At 50.0% G+C, this 15,237-nt stretch overlaps 1 protein-coding gene across 4 annotated transcripts in view; it reads right to left on the bottom strand.

Moving 5' to 3' along the window:
• Nucleotides 1-15,237, bottom strand: part of Ptprn2 (protein tyrosine phosphatase receptor type N2) — a 738,491-nt gene that overhangs the window by 16,108 nt on the left and 707,146 nt on the right. For all 4 annotated transcript variants that reach the window (XM_052739188.1, XM_052739186.1, XM_052739187.1 and 1 more), the window contains 3 exons: nt 14,601-14,767; nt 9,671-9,724; nt 7,247-7,311 (listed from right to left, as the gene is read on the bottom strand). In XM_052739188.1, the coding sequence (XP_052595148.1) occupies nt 7,247-7,311; nt 9,671-9,724; nt 14,601-14,767 (286 nt within the window). The remainder of the gene's footprint in view (nt 1-7,246; nt 7,312-9,670; nt 9,725-14,600; nt 14,768-15,237) is intronic.

Raw genomic sequence — 15,237 nt, 5'->3', positions numbered from 1 at the left:
AGTACAAGGTACAGTGATGTCCCCCCAATGCCTGGTCACCACCTCTGGTACACTAGGAGCTCGGAGGAAATGCTGAGAGAGTACACGGACAGCAGAGGACCCACACGGTGCCTGACACACACGGACAGCAGAGGACCCACACGGTGCCTGACACACACACGGTGCCTGACACACACACGGTGCCTGACACACACGGTGCCTGACACACACACAGTGCCTGACACACACGGTGCCTGACCCACACGGTGCCTGACACACACGGTGCCTGACACACACACGGTGCCTGACACACACGGTGCCTGACACACACGGTGCCTGACCCACACGGTGCACGACCCACACGGTGCCTGACACACACGGTGCCTGACACACACGGTGCACGACTGCCTGACCACTGCAGAGAAGAGGCGGGGCTCCTTCCACCTTGCCCCTCACTTCCGGCTTTTTCGGTCTGAAATCTTTTGAGCTGCGAGGCAAGCAAGCCATCTCCACTTTGAAGACAGGCTGTGACCATCTGTGCCTTTCTCTTCCTGCTGGTATTTGAAGCATTCCTGTTTCCCTGCAACCTGCCCCATCTACCTGTCCAAACCAGACTCGTCCACAGATGAGCTGGCCATGGGCACAGCCTTCCCTTTGTGCCAACCTCTCTGATGCTCTACCGGCTGGCGCTGGCTACTCCTGCAGCCTCCATGGCAAGTCTGATCTGCCTCTACTCCAGCTCTCATGCCTCTAGCTTTCTTGTCCCCGCAGCCACCAGTCCTGGCTCTGTGAACACCCACACAGGCTGTCTTCCCTCCTGTGATTCCAGGCGGCAAGAGTAAAACAAATTTGCTACCAGTCACTACTGCCCTAGGCCCTTCTTCCTCCATCGGGCTCATTAAAGCCCAGGGCAGTTCCCACTGACCTTCCCTTCCCTCCCTGACACACATCCAAGGCCACACGTCCACAGATCTTCCCTGGTAGGCTCTGGCCTCTTTTCAGGAAGAGCAGGTCTCTGCAGCTGACCTTGGCTAGTTGGAGGCCTTTGGGAAAGTCATCGAAGTTCTCAAGACCCGCTCTGCCGGCTTACAACGGAGTCGTCAGATCCTCTCCGGTGCTGTCGGTCTTCCCCGAGCTCTGTCACAGCTCTCCTCAGCACGTTCCACCACCTGACAACCGCAAACTGTAGCCAGCCCCTGATGTGCAAACACTGGGTGGGGATGCTGTGTTGGCTGATGTGGCGACACTGCGCCCCCACTGGGCCCATTGGCACGGCACCTCCATGTTTTAAGCTTGTGTCCTCTGAGAGCATGGGTGTCACTGTGATTATAACCAAGTGACCGTGAGTGACAATGAGCTCCATGAAGTGAGGGGGAGGGAAGTTACACCCGTGCCCCAGGACACATGGAAAGGTCCTGTGCGGGGCTGGAGAGGTGACTCAGTGGTCAGGAGCACTTGCTGCTCCTGCAAAGGACCTGCCTTTGATTCCCAGCACCCATATGGTGGCTCACAACCACCTGTCACTTTCATTCTGGGGGTCTGATGCCCTCGTCTGGCCTCTGTGCGTATCAGGCACACGTAGGGTGCACTTACATACACGCAGGTAAAATACTCACATACACAAAAATAAAAATAAATCTTAAAGAGACACTGAAAGAGCCAGGGAGGTCCCAGAGTTGGAGGCTGTGATGACGGTTGGAAGGCAAGGCAGGCATGTGAGGTCTTCTGACACTACACTTAGACACCATGGAGGCAGATCTGGAGAAGTGGAATGGGGCAGGGAGGCTAGCCCAGCAGCTATTACAGGGCAGGGGCTGGGCCTGGTGAGAGGAAGGGCTGTTTCTCCTTCCATCCTGCGGGCCCTGGGGATCAGACTCAGCTCATCAGGCCTAGTGACTTACCCACTGAGCCACCCCACCAGTCACGTTTTTAAGCTCTTGTGGGTATATGTGGTTACATATTGAACAGTGTCACTCTGGAGGGATGCCACCTTTAAGGACATTCAAGGAGCCAAAATGTTACTACTTGAGGAACATGTTCTGTCTCTGCCTGCAGGAGACAGTGCTGTGTTGTATAAGCCCACCACCCTTTGGGACTTTCTTTAGGTTGTGATTACTCTAAGCTCCCAAGGCAGACCTCCATCTGCTCAGGCCTGATGTTGAAAGTTAACTTCTCTTATAGGAAAATGAGGACTCTGGGTGACCTTGGGTCTAAACACACAGCAACAACAACAAAAAAGATTTTGGGGTGAACATTTAAAAAGATAACTTGGACATCAAATAGTTCTATGCAGCGAAGACCACCACTAAGACAGTGAGAAAAAAACTACTAAGTGGGAAACTATAAAGTGCCAGTCACACATCCGATACAGATTAATACTCAGAATATAGAAAACAAGCAACTCCAAGTCACAGACAGGCAAAGGACTGAACCACCATGTCCCCCAACATGATACATGAGTGGCGAGGAAGCCTGTGAGTTGCTAAACGCCACTAGTTAGGGGGGACACACAGGCCAAACCCACAATGAGATGGCGTCACACACACCAGTAGGGTTAACACCCCAAATAGAAAAAGAACAGACAGAATGACAGTCATTAAGAAATTAAGTACAAATGCTGGCCAGCAGCTGGGCACAGGGGACCCACAGGCACTGCATGAGAATGCAGTCAGCCCCTGTGGACGTCAGCACGGAGGTTTCTCCAAAATAACAGTCAGTCTTCCATATGATAAGCTAGCACCCCTCAGTACGTATGCAAAGGGCTCCAGGTCAACATGTCACTGAGATACTTGCACACCAGTGTGTATTTACTGCAGCAGCATTCACACTAGCTCAGCTATAGGACCAACCCAGGTGTCCACCAATAGAGGAACAGACAAAGACCATTAGTGCAGTCTTCACAATGGCACTTTTTGAGCCTTAATGAAGAAAGAAGTTTTGCTGTTCGCAGGAAAATGGATGTAACTGGAGATAGTATGAAGTAAAGGAAGCCAGGCTCAGAAAGATGACTCTGTGTTCTCTCATTGTGGTTCCCTGGTTTCACACACATGTGAAATCACACATGTATCTCATGGAAGTAGAGGTAAAGTGTCTAGGGGAACAGAAGGGACTAATGGGAGGGGGAGTAGACAGGAAAGAAGGCGGAAAGTGAGGGAGAATCTGCTCAGCATACAATATATAAATATAAATATAAAATTTTAAAGTAAATATATTGAAAAAATTAGAACCCAGCACAGCAATAGAGCACAGCACATGTGGGCAGAAGGGAACCGCATGCACCACTGTGGGGGTGCAGGATAGCACAGCCATGGTGGCACAGTATGGATCGGGCACCTGACCCAGCCAGCCCATCCCTAGAGGTATACTCAAAACAGTTCCAATTGGGGATTCCAGCAGACTGTGCAATCCAGGGAGCAGCTCAAAGTTGGAAACAGATCAGTGTCAACAGATGAGCCAAACATGGTCTACTCTAACTGATTATGCTGAGTCCTGGGATGACCAAGGTAAGTGACAGAGTAGGTGAACTTGAAGACACTGTTCTAAGGGAAGTCAGTCAGGTGCAGAAGGATGAATAACAGTCCAGCTTCCCTAGACATGAGGTACCCAGGCCAGTCACAGACTGCACATCCTACAAGAGAGGGCACCCTGGGGGTGGGTGGAGGACCAGGTTGGGTTGCTGAGGAGGAGTCTGGGGCTGCATACCTAGTATTCACACCCACTCTGACTGTGGGATCTCAGCACAGCAGCCCCGAGTGTGAACTCGCCTGAGTCTATTCTAATATGTATTGGTGCAGGGGATGGAAGTCAGAGATCCACACTGGAAGGGACGGTTCATAGCCAGTAGCTGACAAACCAGAAGCACCTGCCCCGCTCTGTGCACCTACTGGGGCCACAGGGAGACCAAGCTGCCGGCCTCTATTCAAAGCAGAATTGTGCCTCATCAGGAGGCCAAGAGACCCCCTCCTCTCCCAAACTCCTGCTAGGAATGCTGCCGAAACCTTGGAGTCGCGTGCCCTGTTTCTGTGCTGGCCCTGTCTGAGCAATCGATCGTTAATGCTACAGCACTGTGGATCCTGCTGCTGTGGTGACTCAGCCGTGGAAGCTTGGGCCACTCTCCACACCTTCCAAACATCAGAAAGAAATAGGAAGAAGCCCCAGGTAAGGGGTTGCTAGAGCTGAAACTTAGAAAGCACAAGTTTAGAAAGCAGCCGGGCTGGGAATGTACACCTGGCCAGATGAGAACCAAACCCTTCAGTAGGAGAGGCCATGCATCTCTTCAGAGTAGAAGGCACATTCACTGTGACACTATACAAATGCGATCTCCCAACCCTACTGCCTACGTGCAGCTCGGCCGTTCCAGGGCGGGGGTCCATTTACTTTGATTTCCAAGCGCATCATTGTCTACTTGCTAACAAACCAGACAGCGCAGAAAGAACTTAAATTATTCCAACTCCATTCTTCCAGCCCTTGTGTTAGGCCTGAGGGCCTTAATCCCTGAAAGGCTGTGTGAATGAGAGCTGCTGCTGGCTGCAGCTGGGCGCACAGGGCGGAGGACTCTGAGGACAGTGTGGCTGCACAGACCAGCTTTGCAAAGGCTTTCTTTGCCGTTTCTGCAATTCATTTCTTTTAAGAAAGGGAACCGGGAAGAAAGGCCGCATGTCCAGGTCTTTGGGCTTCTGAACATTTGATGAACACTGGGTCAGCAACATGGGCCTCCAGCTTCTCAGGCCAGACAAAGGCACCCCAGTCGCCCAGGACAAAACCCCAGCGGCTTCTTGGGGTGGTGGCCTGGGAAAGGCCCACCTCAGTCTGTGAGGAGCTGCCTGCCCTTTGATCTCTCTTGAGACCCCAGCTGGGCCCCAGGTCAGAGGATTTCACACTGCAGCCCCCCTGGGGAAGGGGAGCAGGTCAGGATTGGAAAGAGGGTGATGGATCCCAGAGAGCAGGGAGCCTGCTAGCCCTGACCAGTTCCACATGGATGGGCTTGTATTGTGAGTACCAAGCCCACACTTTAAATGGAATCTGACATTACATGGTAGAGTGGAGCTGGCGAATGGGAGACCTGGGTTGATGGAAGACAGTTAGCCCACCCCCTGGGCCCGACTGACTGGCCTCAGTTATTTCTCTAGGAAGTGAGTGAACAGAGTCACTGAAGACCCATGCCAAATCACACCAACCCAGTGGCCTCCACTAGGGCCCAACCCTGGCTGGTACCTTTAGCCCTCACCCTGCGCTGTTTGGTGTCTTTTCACATGAAATGAATGTTTGCCAAGGAGCTTTTTATAGCAGAGTGTTCGCAAAAAATAGCCATGAAAGAAAGCATCTAGCTAGAATAATCTGCCACTCTGAGGAATTTTGGTGTAACAAAAGGAAAATATTATGTTCACGAGAGCAAGTAGAGGACAGGCAATCAAGGAAGAAGTGTGAGTTCCACTGATTGCTACCAGCACCGATAACTTGTATTTGCTAAGAAAAAGAGGTTGAAAATCAGGCAGAGCAGCATTAATGGGTGAGAAGATTTTAAGAAAATGTTAGGTTGTGCTGTGCCCCGCCAGACAATGTTACTAAAGGCCATGACAGAGCATGTGTGTCCGCGTGGGCTTTGATCCCTGGGTCTTTCCACATGCAGCTAAGCAGGGGTGCTGGTGCTGGGCTTAAACCAGAGAACAGAGCCATTGCCCCAGAGCCAGCGGAGGAAGCCTGGAGCCTCAGCGTAGCTAAAGTGCTTGGCTCTAGCCAAAAGTCCCTGGCTACAAGTTCAGGTCACTCTCTGGGTGCTTCAGGCCTGTGTGAACCCTGGACCACTGCTTTATCACTTCATATCTGTTTGGGTGTAAGGACAGGCCATCCTCCCCCTCCTCTGTTTTCTTTTCTTCTGCTCTTTCTTCCTTCCCTCCTCCCCCTTTCTTCTTTCCCTCCTCCCTCTTTTCCCTTTCCCTCCTCCCCCTTTCCCTCCTCCCTCCTCCCCCTTTCCCTCCTCCCTCTTTCTTCTTTCCCTCCTCCCTCTTTCCCCTTTCCCTCCTCCCCCTTTCCCTCCTCCCTCCTCCCCCTTTCCCTCCTCCCTCTTTCCCCTTTCCCTCCTCCCTCTTTCTTCTTTCCCTCCTCCCCCTTTCCTTCCTCCCTCCTCCCTCTTTCCCCTTTTCTTCCTCCCTCCTCCCTCTGTCTCTCTTCCCTTCCCCACCTTTCCTTTTTCTTCTTGTCAGGGGAAACCAAGTCAGGAATGATAGCATTCTTGTGGAATGCACAGGAGCCCGTCTCTACCATCAGGATCTGTCACGGCGGCCAGGCACAGGATGGAGCATGGTGTGTGGAAGGTGCCTGACTCCATGCTCATGCACTCAGAACACCTTGTTCACAGCTGAGAGACTGTAAAGTGCCACCCAGCTCTGTGCTTCCGGGGCCCATGAGGTGAGTCAGTCAGGAGGGACAAGGTGAAGGCAGGCAGGTGGGCGCTGGGCCTTCCCAGCAGCTTTGCCTGGGGTTCTAAGGATGCCGAGCCTCAGGGGTGACAGAGCCCTCTCTTTAAGCTTTACCCCTGGCTTCTTTTCCTACACAGTCCTTGGTCATTATAGCTACAGAAAGTCTTATCTGGGCCAAAGACTCGGGTTGCACTGCTCAAACCCAGCACAGGAATGCCTGAGGTCCTCGTGAGGGACGGGCTTTACGTCTTGTCCTGGGCCCCACATCCCACGCCCACAACCCATTTTAAGTCTTAAGGAGGCATGCTTGAGGGTTTGTGTGGGGCCAGGGTGTGGCTCGGAAGCAGTATGCTTACCTAGTTTGTGTGAGGCTGGGTTCAGGCCCAACACACACACACACACACACACACACACACACACACACACACACACACACTCCTCTTAACCAAGTCTGCATGCTGATGGTATGAGAGCCTGTTTTCAGGTGAAGGAATTAGGAATCTGACTGAGTCACATCTTGCAAAAACAGTTAACAGCAACAGAAGGTTACACAAAGTACCCCAAGGATGCTCTGACCTGCGGCAGAATTTGAAGGTCCACGTTGCCCTCTGCCCCTCCTCAGACTGGCATCAAGCTGCACGGGACAGACTCTTACCATAGACCCACTATGTGTGCCGATTCCACCAAAAACAAAGGACGACCCTCACACGCAAACACACTTGCTGCAGACAGCCTCAACCCCAACACGACTTGACTCAGGAAAGGGACAACAATAGGCTAATTTTTTCCAAGCCTCCTGTGAACAGCGCTCCCCCGTGTTGCTATAGCAACACCATCCCGTCTCTCACCTTTGGCCATCTTATTGAGAACCATGTCAATCAGGACGTAGGTTCCACTCCTGCCCGCGCCGTCACTGTCAACAGAAGGAGAGAGAGTGAAAGGCTGCCTACCCTGAGTGAGCAGGCTCCACAAAGCCAGCTGCCAAGTCCTTCCTCATTCTCAAGTGGGGCTGGGAGAGGAAGGGAAACAGTGAGTTAGAGAGAGGGAGGGCAAAGGAGACACACACACACACACCACACACACATACACACACTACACACACACATACACACACAGGCATACACATACACACACACACACATACACACACTACACACACACATACACACACAGGCATACACATACACACACATACATACACACACATACACACACAGGCATACACATACACACACACATACACACACATACACACACACCACACACACATACACACACTACACACACACATACACACACAGGCATACACACACACATATACACACTACACACACACACCACACATACATATACACATACATATCACACACATACACATACACACACACACCACATACACACATCCACCACACACACATATACACATACACACACACACACACACACACACACACACACACACACACACGGGCCAGGAGGGGCCTCATTCTTGGGGTGCTCTCTCTCTAGAAATATTCCTCTCAGAATGCTGTTTCTGCCCATTCACCCTTTACCCAGAGATGTGGTCAATTTTGTCAGGGAAGAAAAAAGAATGAATAGAGGCTTGCTAGTGTCAGTTAGAGTGCCTTTACCTTCTACTGTCCCTGGCAGTATCCTGGGACTCCAGGCCAGCAGGAGGAGGCCAGGCTAGGCGGCCAGATGCAGGGCACTCACTCTGCTGCTGTCAAGGGCATGGCCTGTCCTTTTCCAGGCCTCATCCCCCGAGGAGAAGGCCCCTTCGTTCATTATTTGACCACATTCTTCAACAAGCACCCTCCCTTCCTGTCTCCCCCATCCCACCAGCTACAATAACTGGGATGCTGGCCACCAAGGCCAGAGTTGTGAAAATGTCCTCAATTGTGTCTCTACAGTAGCAAGTATGGGAATGGAAAGCATTCCTTTCCCGTGTGAACGGTGGCCCAAGTCATCTCTCACTAGGACCATGTGAGACCATCTCCTCCCCCACGTAGATGTCGCCACTGTGTCATGTGAGTTTTTAACATGCTTTTCCATCAAGTGGGGGTTTGTTCTCATACCCCTGGCATCTTTTAAAGGAAGGATGCTTCACGTGTAGATTTCTAGCAAATCCGCTGCGACTTTAAGGGAAGCATCCACTGAGGACTTCGGGCACCGCTCCAGGGGTGCTGGGTGGCCCCAGGCAGTTCTTTCAGGTGGACAGTCCTGCCTCTGCTTTCACAGCTTCCCCAAATGCTGTAGACAGGCCGGGCTGGGGGGAGGAACACTTCACACTGCACTTTAGTTCACATTTGGACATTGGGGACAAGGGACCACTGGTGACACCCTTGAGCCCAGTGTGGCCCACTTCTACACGTGGTACAGTTTCAGAACACTTAAGAAATCTTACAAAAATCTTCCAACAAACTATAACTTATCTCAGTACATTTATGGGTGAAAGATGCTTTGTTCTGCATTGTGAGACACACAACCACAGGCTATTTTTCACTCCCTGCAAAGGCAGAAACATTTGCACAGACATAGGCACATGCACACATGTGTATGCACACACACACTTGCACACATGCACACATGTGTATGCACACACACATTTGCACACATGCATACACACACACACACACTCACACACACATTTGACGCTTGACCTTTAGGGTCAGATCTTCTTTTCATTCCAGGCAGAAAGTAATGTTCTATGAGACAGTTCTAGAAAAACAGAGTGTGACTTCTTCACCATGGACAGTTGAGTATGGAGTCCAGTAGAGACAGAACCACTGGTCTGAATATGCTCTGAATTCTCACTGAAGTTTTGCAAGACTCAGCCACCGAGAGCAGAGTGGTGGCGGCTAATCCCTGTCTTTACAGACTGTTCCCAGTGTATCTTCCATATGCTTGACCCCTTTGCACAAGCTTGTTTCCTTTTTAACTTTTCACCTTGTGACTGGGATAAGCACATGTTTGAACCTGGGTCCTCAAGGTTCTGTGGCACCATGAGGGTTTAAGAAAAAAAATAAGGCAGGTGTATGTGAGCATTAGAAATAGGAGACAGATCATGGCACTATGTAGTCCGTGTGCAGTGGCAAAGACCCACAGCTTCCTCTAGCCAAACAGAATGGCAAATTAAGTTTATTCCTGTGGCTTCCCTTAGAGAGACAGCTATATTCATTCACCAGGCAGTCATAAAGCTCAGCCCACACTGTAATTGTATCTGTTACATTTTGAAACAGCAAAACTTAGTCCATGTTTAAAGTTATACTTGCCTGCAATGAACAATTATTGGACAAGAGCGGCCTCGGTAGCACTTGTTTACTTTTCTGAAATAAAAAGAGATAAAAGTTATAGTGTCAAGCCGAGATGCTGTCATCTGAACCACAAACAAGCCCAGCACAGAGTCCAGACATCTAAGAAATTTTTGTAATAGCCTGTTTGGACATAGAGGTGAGAGTTTACATATCTAATTCGATGACTTTTTCCTTATCAATGGCAACTTGGTAAACGAGCTTTAAAAACACATCTTACACATCCATAGTGAATGCTTTTTCTCCCCTCGAAAGGGCGAACTCCAGACTTGGGCCACAGGTACAGGAGCCAGGGTTCTGGCCTCACCACTTCAGGCCCCCTCTCTCCCCCCTGATGTGTCCCTAGGTGTGGCTCTGGTGACTGGACTCCTTCCTGTTGGGAAACTCTGAGTTTTGTACCATATGCTCAAAATCTCTCATAGTCTGTTCATCACACTGAACATAACATCATTACATCTAAAAACAGCATGCTCTGATGGTTGAGGTGAGGGTATGTAAATTATGGAGAACACTCCAGGGGGCTCAGGACAGTCTTTTCTATTTTTCTAAATCAAATTATTTTTTAGAAATAACTTCACTGTACAGGTTTAGATTGGCAGATATAAGCACTAGCAGTGAGATATTCGAGGTATTGTTAACCAAACCATATCTCAACCAGAGGGCTGGTTTCAATTCACAGTACAGGCTCCAAGATTTATTTATTTTTAATTCAGTGAAACAACTAAACAAGTTTTCAAGGCACATTAAAGTTGTCTGTAAAATATTCTTATTAAGGAAAGTAAAGACAGGTTCTGAGTTTGCTGGAAGGGGAAAAAAAGTGTGATGAGGGTGTGTTCTAAAACGTGCTGTGTGACCTCCTCCAATGAGACTCAAATTAAGGGGGAAAAAAATGACAATACAGGAAAAAATGTTTCCCCTTGAACCAGAGATGGGAATATGCCACGTTTCTTTGCCTCCAAAGCACTGTGATGGAGAGCGGAGAGCGGAAATCAGTCAGGTGTGGCTGCGGGCTTCCAAGCAGAGAGGCCAGGTGGAAGGGGCAGCAGCCTGCGTCCCAAGGCCTGTGCACTGAGTAGATAATTTAGTGTCAGGCAGCCGATAGCAGAAGGCTTTTCTTTTTTTTCCTTTTTTGACTTCCACTGCAGTGTTACTAGACTTAGGTACTTCTGATAGAAGTCTCAATCCCCCCCTCCCCCACAATGAGACCAGCAAAAATGGGAATTGAAGGGCAGATGCAGAGCCCGGATAAGATGCGCCCCCCTACAGACAGGTCATGTTCAAAGCTCTGTTCAGCGGCACTTGTTCTGTGGCTGCTTTCTAATCTGTAAAAACCTGCAGCATCTTAGAGCCTCGGGACCACCCACAGAGGCTCCTAAGAGGGGGAGCGCTCAGAACCATGAGGGTGAAACAAGTGAGCTCTCTCCTGGCCCTTCTGAGGGAGCCTTTTGTGGCCAGGGGTGTGAGGTGCACTGTGGGGCCTGGAGGAGGTCAAAGATTAGAAGCAAACTCCCTGAGCAACGGCACCCCCATGCCAGGGTGACCCCCACAGGCTTGGTCCTTGGAGAAGAACCATATTTGAAAGCAGACCCAGTGAGCCTCTCCTGCTGAAGTCCCCTGTTCCCTGCTGGGTTCCAGCTCTGACACACATGAGTATTAAAGCCAGAGCATGAGGCTGCTGGCTTGGTAGAACCTGTGCATAGGGCTGAGGTGTGGCTGCAATGGAACCCTAGCCTGGCAGGCACAAGCCCTGCAAACCCAGGGGCCAGGCCCACTGGGCGGCTTTCTTCTCAAAGCTTTTTCTCTTTATGCAGAGTTTCCCTGCTAACAGGAATGACCCCCCAGTCACACTGCATGCTTGGCTACTGTGGGTTGGGAAGGTGTCTGCATGCCCACAAGGTGGCCAGTCATCAGGTTTACTCTGCTCTGCTTTCCTGGTGGGGCTAAGCATAGAAGATGCACATGAAGAAACATCACAAGGAATCTGTAAGGCAGAGCACCGTTAACTGCTCAGCACCCATCCATAATCTCTCTAGGTAAGAGTGTGACCCAGGTTAAGTGGCTGCCACTCAGATCTCCACTCCCGTGGCCCCATCTTCCTCTACAGGATGCTTAAGGTATGTTTCCTTCAGATTGGTTGCCTCAGGAGGCCTTTGAGAGATTTCACTGTAATTTTCATACCCACACCAGACCCGCCCTGTGCCATATTTACATGCAACCCTGGGGCCAGGTAGGAGACATGGTGGAAATACTTGTGGCAGTATAGCTTAGAACTTTATTAACAAAGAATCATGGGTTATTACAGCGTGAAATACCACAAATAGAAAAGCAAAAAAAAAAAAAAAGAAAAAAGAAAAAAGTCACACATGGAGCCAATGTGTTCATCCGAGGACCTGAGATGCGGGTGCTGGTTATTCATGAAGATGAGCAATACACGGTTGTCTCATTTAGGTCTTAGACAGGTCATCAGTAAGCGAGGTCTCCAACACTGAGCGGAAATGGATACTATATGGACTTTGGCAGGAGGATTTCCCAGAGAAGGCACCGTTAGCAATACAAACCAACCCTTGGTCACTGAGTGAGAAGGAGTCGCCATGCAAACGGACAGCAAGCAAAGTCGGGTCGTTAGAGGCTCAGAGAGGGGCCCCGTGTCCCTGCAGCAGTCACAGTTTCCAATGATCACTTTTGTGACTATGCAACTGGGCTCATATTACTAGCTGCAACATCACAAAAATGACACTGGCCACCGCTAAGTAGCTGGCAAAGTAAGGGTTTGTCGGTTTGACAGTGAGCAGCGTTAGTGGATGCATGGAACACAGCAAGAAGTGCGGAAGGAGGGAGGAGGGAGGGGGAGGAGGGGGGAGGAGGGGGGAGGAGGAGAGAGAGAGAGAGAGGAGGCAGGAGAGAGAGAGGTTTGTAGAGCCAAGCCCTCACATGTGACTCTAATTATCTCTTAGCAGTTTCTCTTTAAAGTGTAAATGTGTGCCCCCTGGGCTCCAGAAACAGTTAATTACACATCCTGGGTACCTGACACACACCCCAAGCCTGCTGAGAATGCTAGGCTATTGTTACAGCACTAGAAACCCTCCCCTCAACAAGGTGGGGTCCGCAAAGGTGGCTTCCTCCTATCCTTCTAGCTGCTGGCACTGGCAACTCATTTCTAAGCCAGGGTAGCCCGGGAGAGTGTGGTCATTTGTGCCAATTACCCAGGGTGGTGTGAAAGGGTCCTCAGCTGGGCTACTGGGTCCTGCCCAAACTGACTTCAGTTAATGCTATCTACCTTAACGGAAGCCTTCAACACTGGGCTGAGAGTCTTGTTTTCTTTATAATGTAAACAAACCTTGGACCATGTCTGCTTAGATAGTTTCTGGAGATGGAGAGACCTGGGGATCCTGATTTCTCCAGGATGTGTCCTGAACCCCGAGGGCTGGATATGGGTATGTTCCATTCCATATATGAATACAGACATGGGCCCATACACATATATGTGCAAACCCCTTGGATGAGCTTGGAGACGGGTAGTGAGATGGGCAGCCATCTGCATAGCTGCATCCACTTTGCCAGTCATGAGCAAGAGATTCTATGTGTGTCTTAAGATTCTATGTGTACTGGGAGGGGTCTAGTGGCCAGGAAATTAGGGTGGGAGGGAAGGAGTGGTGGACAGTGGCTGATTTAGGATGTTCTTGGATTTCTGAATGCACCTATAGGGGAGGTAACAGCTGGGTTGGAGCCACTGGCCTTGATACCAAATCCCTGTCTTTCCTTAAACTCTGTCATGTAATTTCTTTCCAAAGAATGATTCAGGTAAAGAAGTTTTATTCCCAGCACGTGGAAGGCAGAGGCAGGCAGATCTCTCTGAGTTCGAGTCCAGCCTCGCTTACATAGTTCCAGAACAGACAGGGGCTACGTAGGGAAACCCTGTTTCCCCCAATTTTTTTAAAAGTGGTATCATAAAAAGCTTAAGCATTTGTAACATACACATTCAAGTGTACAGGTCAGTGTTAGCACCATTTTCTTCTCAATGCTCTCCTTTCCAACATCCCTGCAGTTAGAACTGTCTGTCTTATCATCTGATGGCACCACATTCTGTCAAACACTGGGCCCTAGCTCTCTAGTTCCCTGTCTGAGAACTTGTTGGGTGGGTGGGCTTACGGTTAGCTACATGTGGAGTACAGAACTTGGCACTGACACGGATAGACAGCTGTGCACTCACCACTTTGGGTGGCACTACCCTACCACCAGTGTGATGAGCAAACAGCACGCCTACCTCACATTTGGCTTTGTTTCACAACGTCAGTATCTTCCTGTAAGAAAGTCTAGCATTCATCTCAACAGCTCAATAAGGACATTTTGAAATGAGACAGTTTTTTTTCCCCCTTTGGCTGACTGACTAGAGCAACAAATGACAAAATAAGGTGCATTAAAAAGACTGTCAGTTTCAAAACTGTGTTCAACATATAAACACATTCATGGGCTGACTATATTTTTAGGCTTTTTAGTCAAGATTGCCCATTCTATAATCTGGCCTTTGCCTGATGAGATTTCCTGAGCCTGGCTGGCAGATGAGCAGCCAAATTAGAAATCTGACTTTATTACCAAAGCTTCACGGAATATAAATCTCGGGTGGGTTGCAGAATCTTGTCAAATTATGACCACACTTCCAGAGTTCTACGATGCCTGCCCCCTCACATCCAACAGCACTAGTGATGGAAAACGACTCATACTGACCTCAGGCACTGGCTACACCCTCTGCCCTCTCCCTTTCTCTTCCTGACCCATCGTTGCGCTGCAGCTAGCATGGTAAAAACCCTGAGACCTGGCCCCACCCACATGCCCTTGGCCTGTCCGGGCAAACTCCCGTCGCATTTGTTTGCCAGCACGCTCTTCGTTTTACCTGCGGAAGTCCAGGAGTGACCTCGTGGAGGAAGGAACTCCCTGGTCATACCAACTCAGGAAGTGGAATTGGGTCACCGTGCGTGTCTCATTGGTCTGCAGGTTCTTCAGGTAAAAGCTCCTCACCAGGAAGTCCTGGCACCAGATGTGCTCAGAAACCAGATTGACCTGGTGGGGACAAGATGGCAGAGCATGTGAGCCCAAGACTCACACAAACACAGTGGTGTGTTTGGGGACGTAGGGGAACAGGCTGAGGAGACAGACAGGTGACATCTGCTTTGCCCCAAGCTCTCCTCCCCTCCATTCTCAGTTTTAACTGGTATAGATCAGGGAGCACAAGACTCAGCGGACACTGAGGGGAGGGCCCTATCTCTCCCCAAGTTAAAAACCTATTGCCTGCTAGCCATATGTTGTTACGGCTTCTGTCAAGTTATTGCCTTCGCTGTAGTATGTGTAGGGAACCCAGGGAGAGAAATCCGCCCCTTACAAAAAGGTCAAATACTATAGACCCCATGGCTCAGGCAAGAAAAACTGCCAGCCACTCAGACATGGGCAGTGTTCTCTGTGAGAATGGACCTTGCTTGGGATGCTTATTATTTGGACCTGGGCCACCTTTGCATGATAGGCATTTTTTTCTC

Source organism: Peromyscus californicus, unplaced genomic scaffold, assembly GCF_007827085.1.
Source record: "Peromyscus californicus insignis strain IS unplaced genomic scaffold, ASM782708v3 Scaffold_15__1_contigs__length_86483966, whole genome shotgun sequence".
NCBI lineage: Eukaryota > Metazoa > Chordata > Mammalia > Rodentia > Cricetidae > Peromyscus > Peromyscus californicus.
This window is presented reverse-complemented; position numbering and strand designations above follow the sequence as displayed.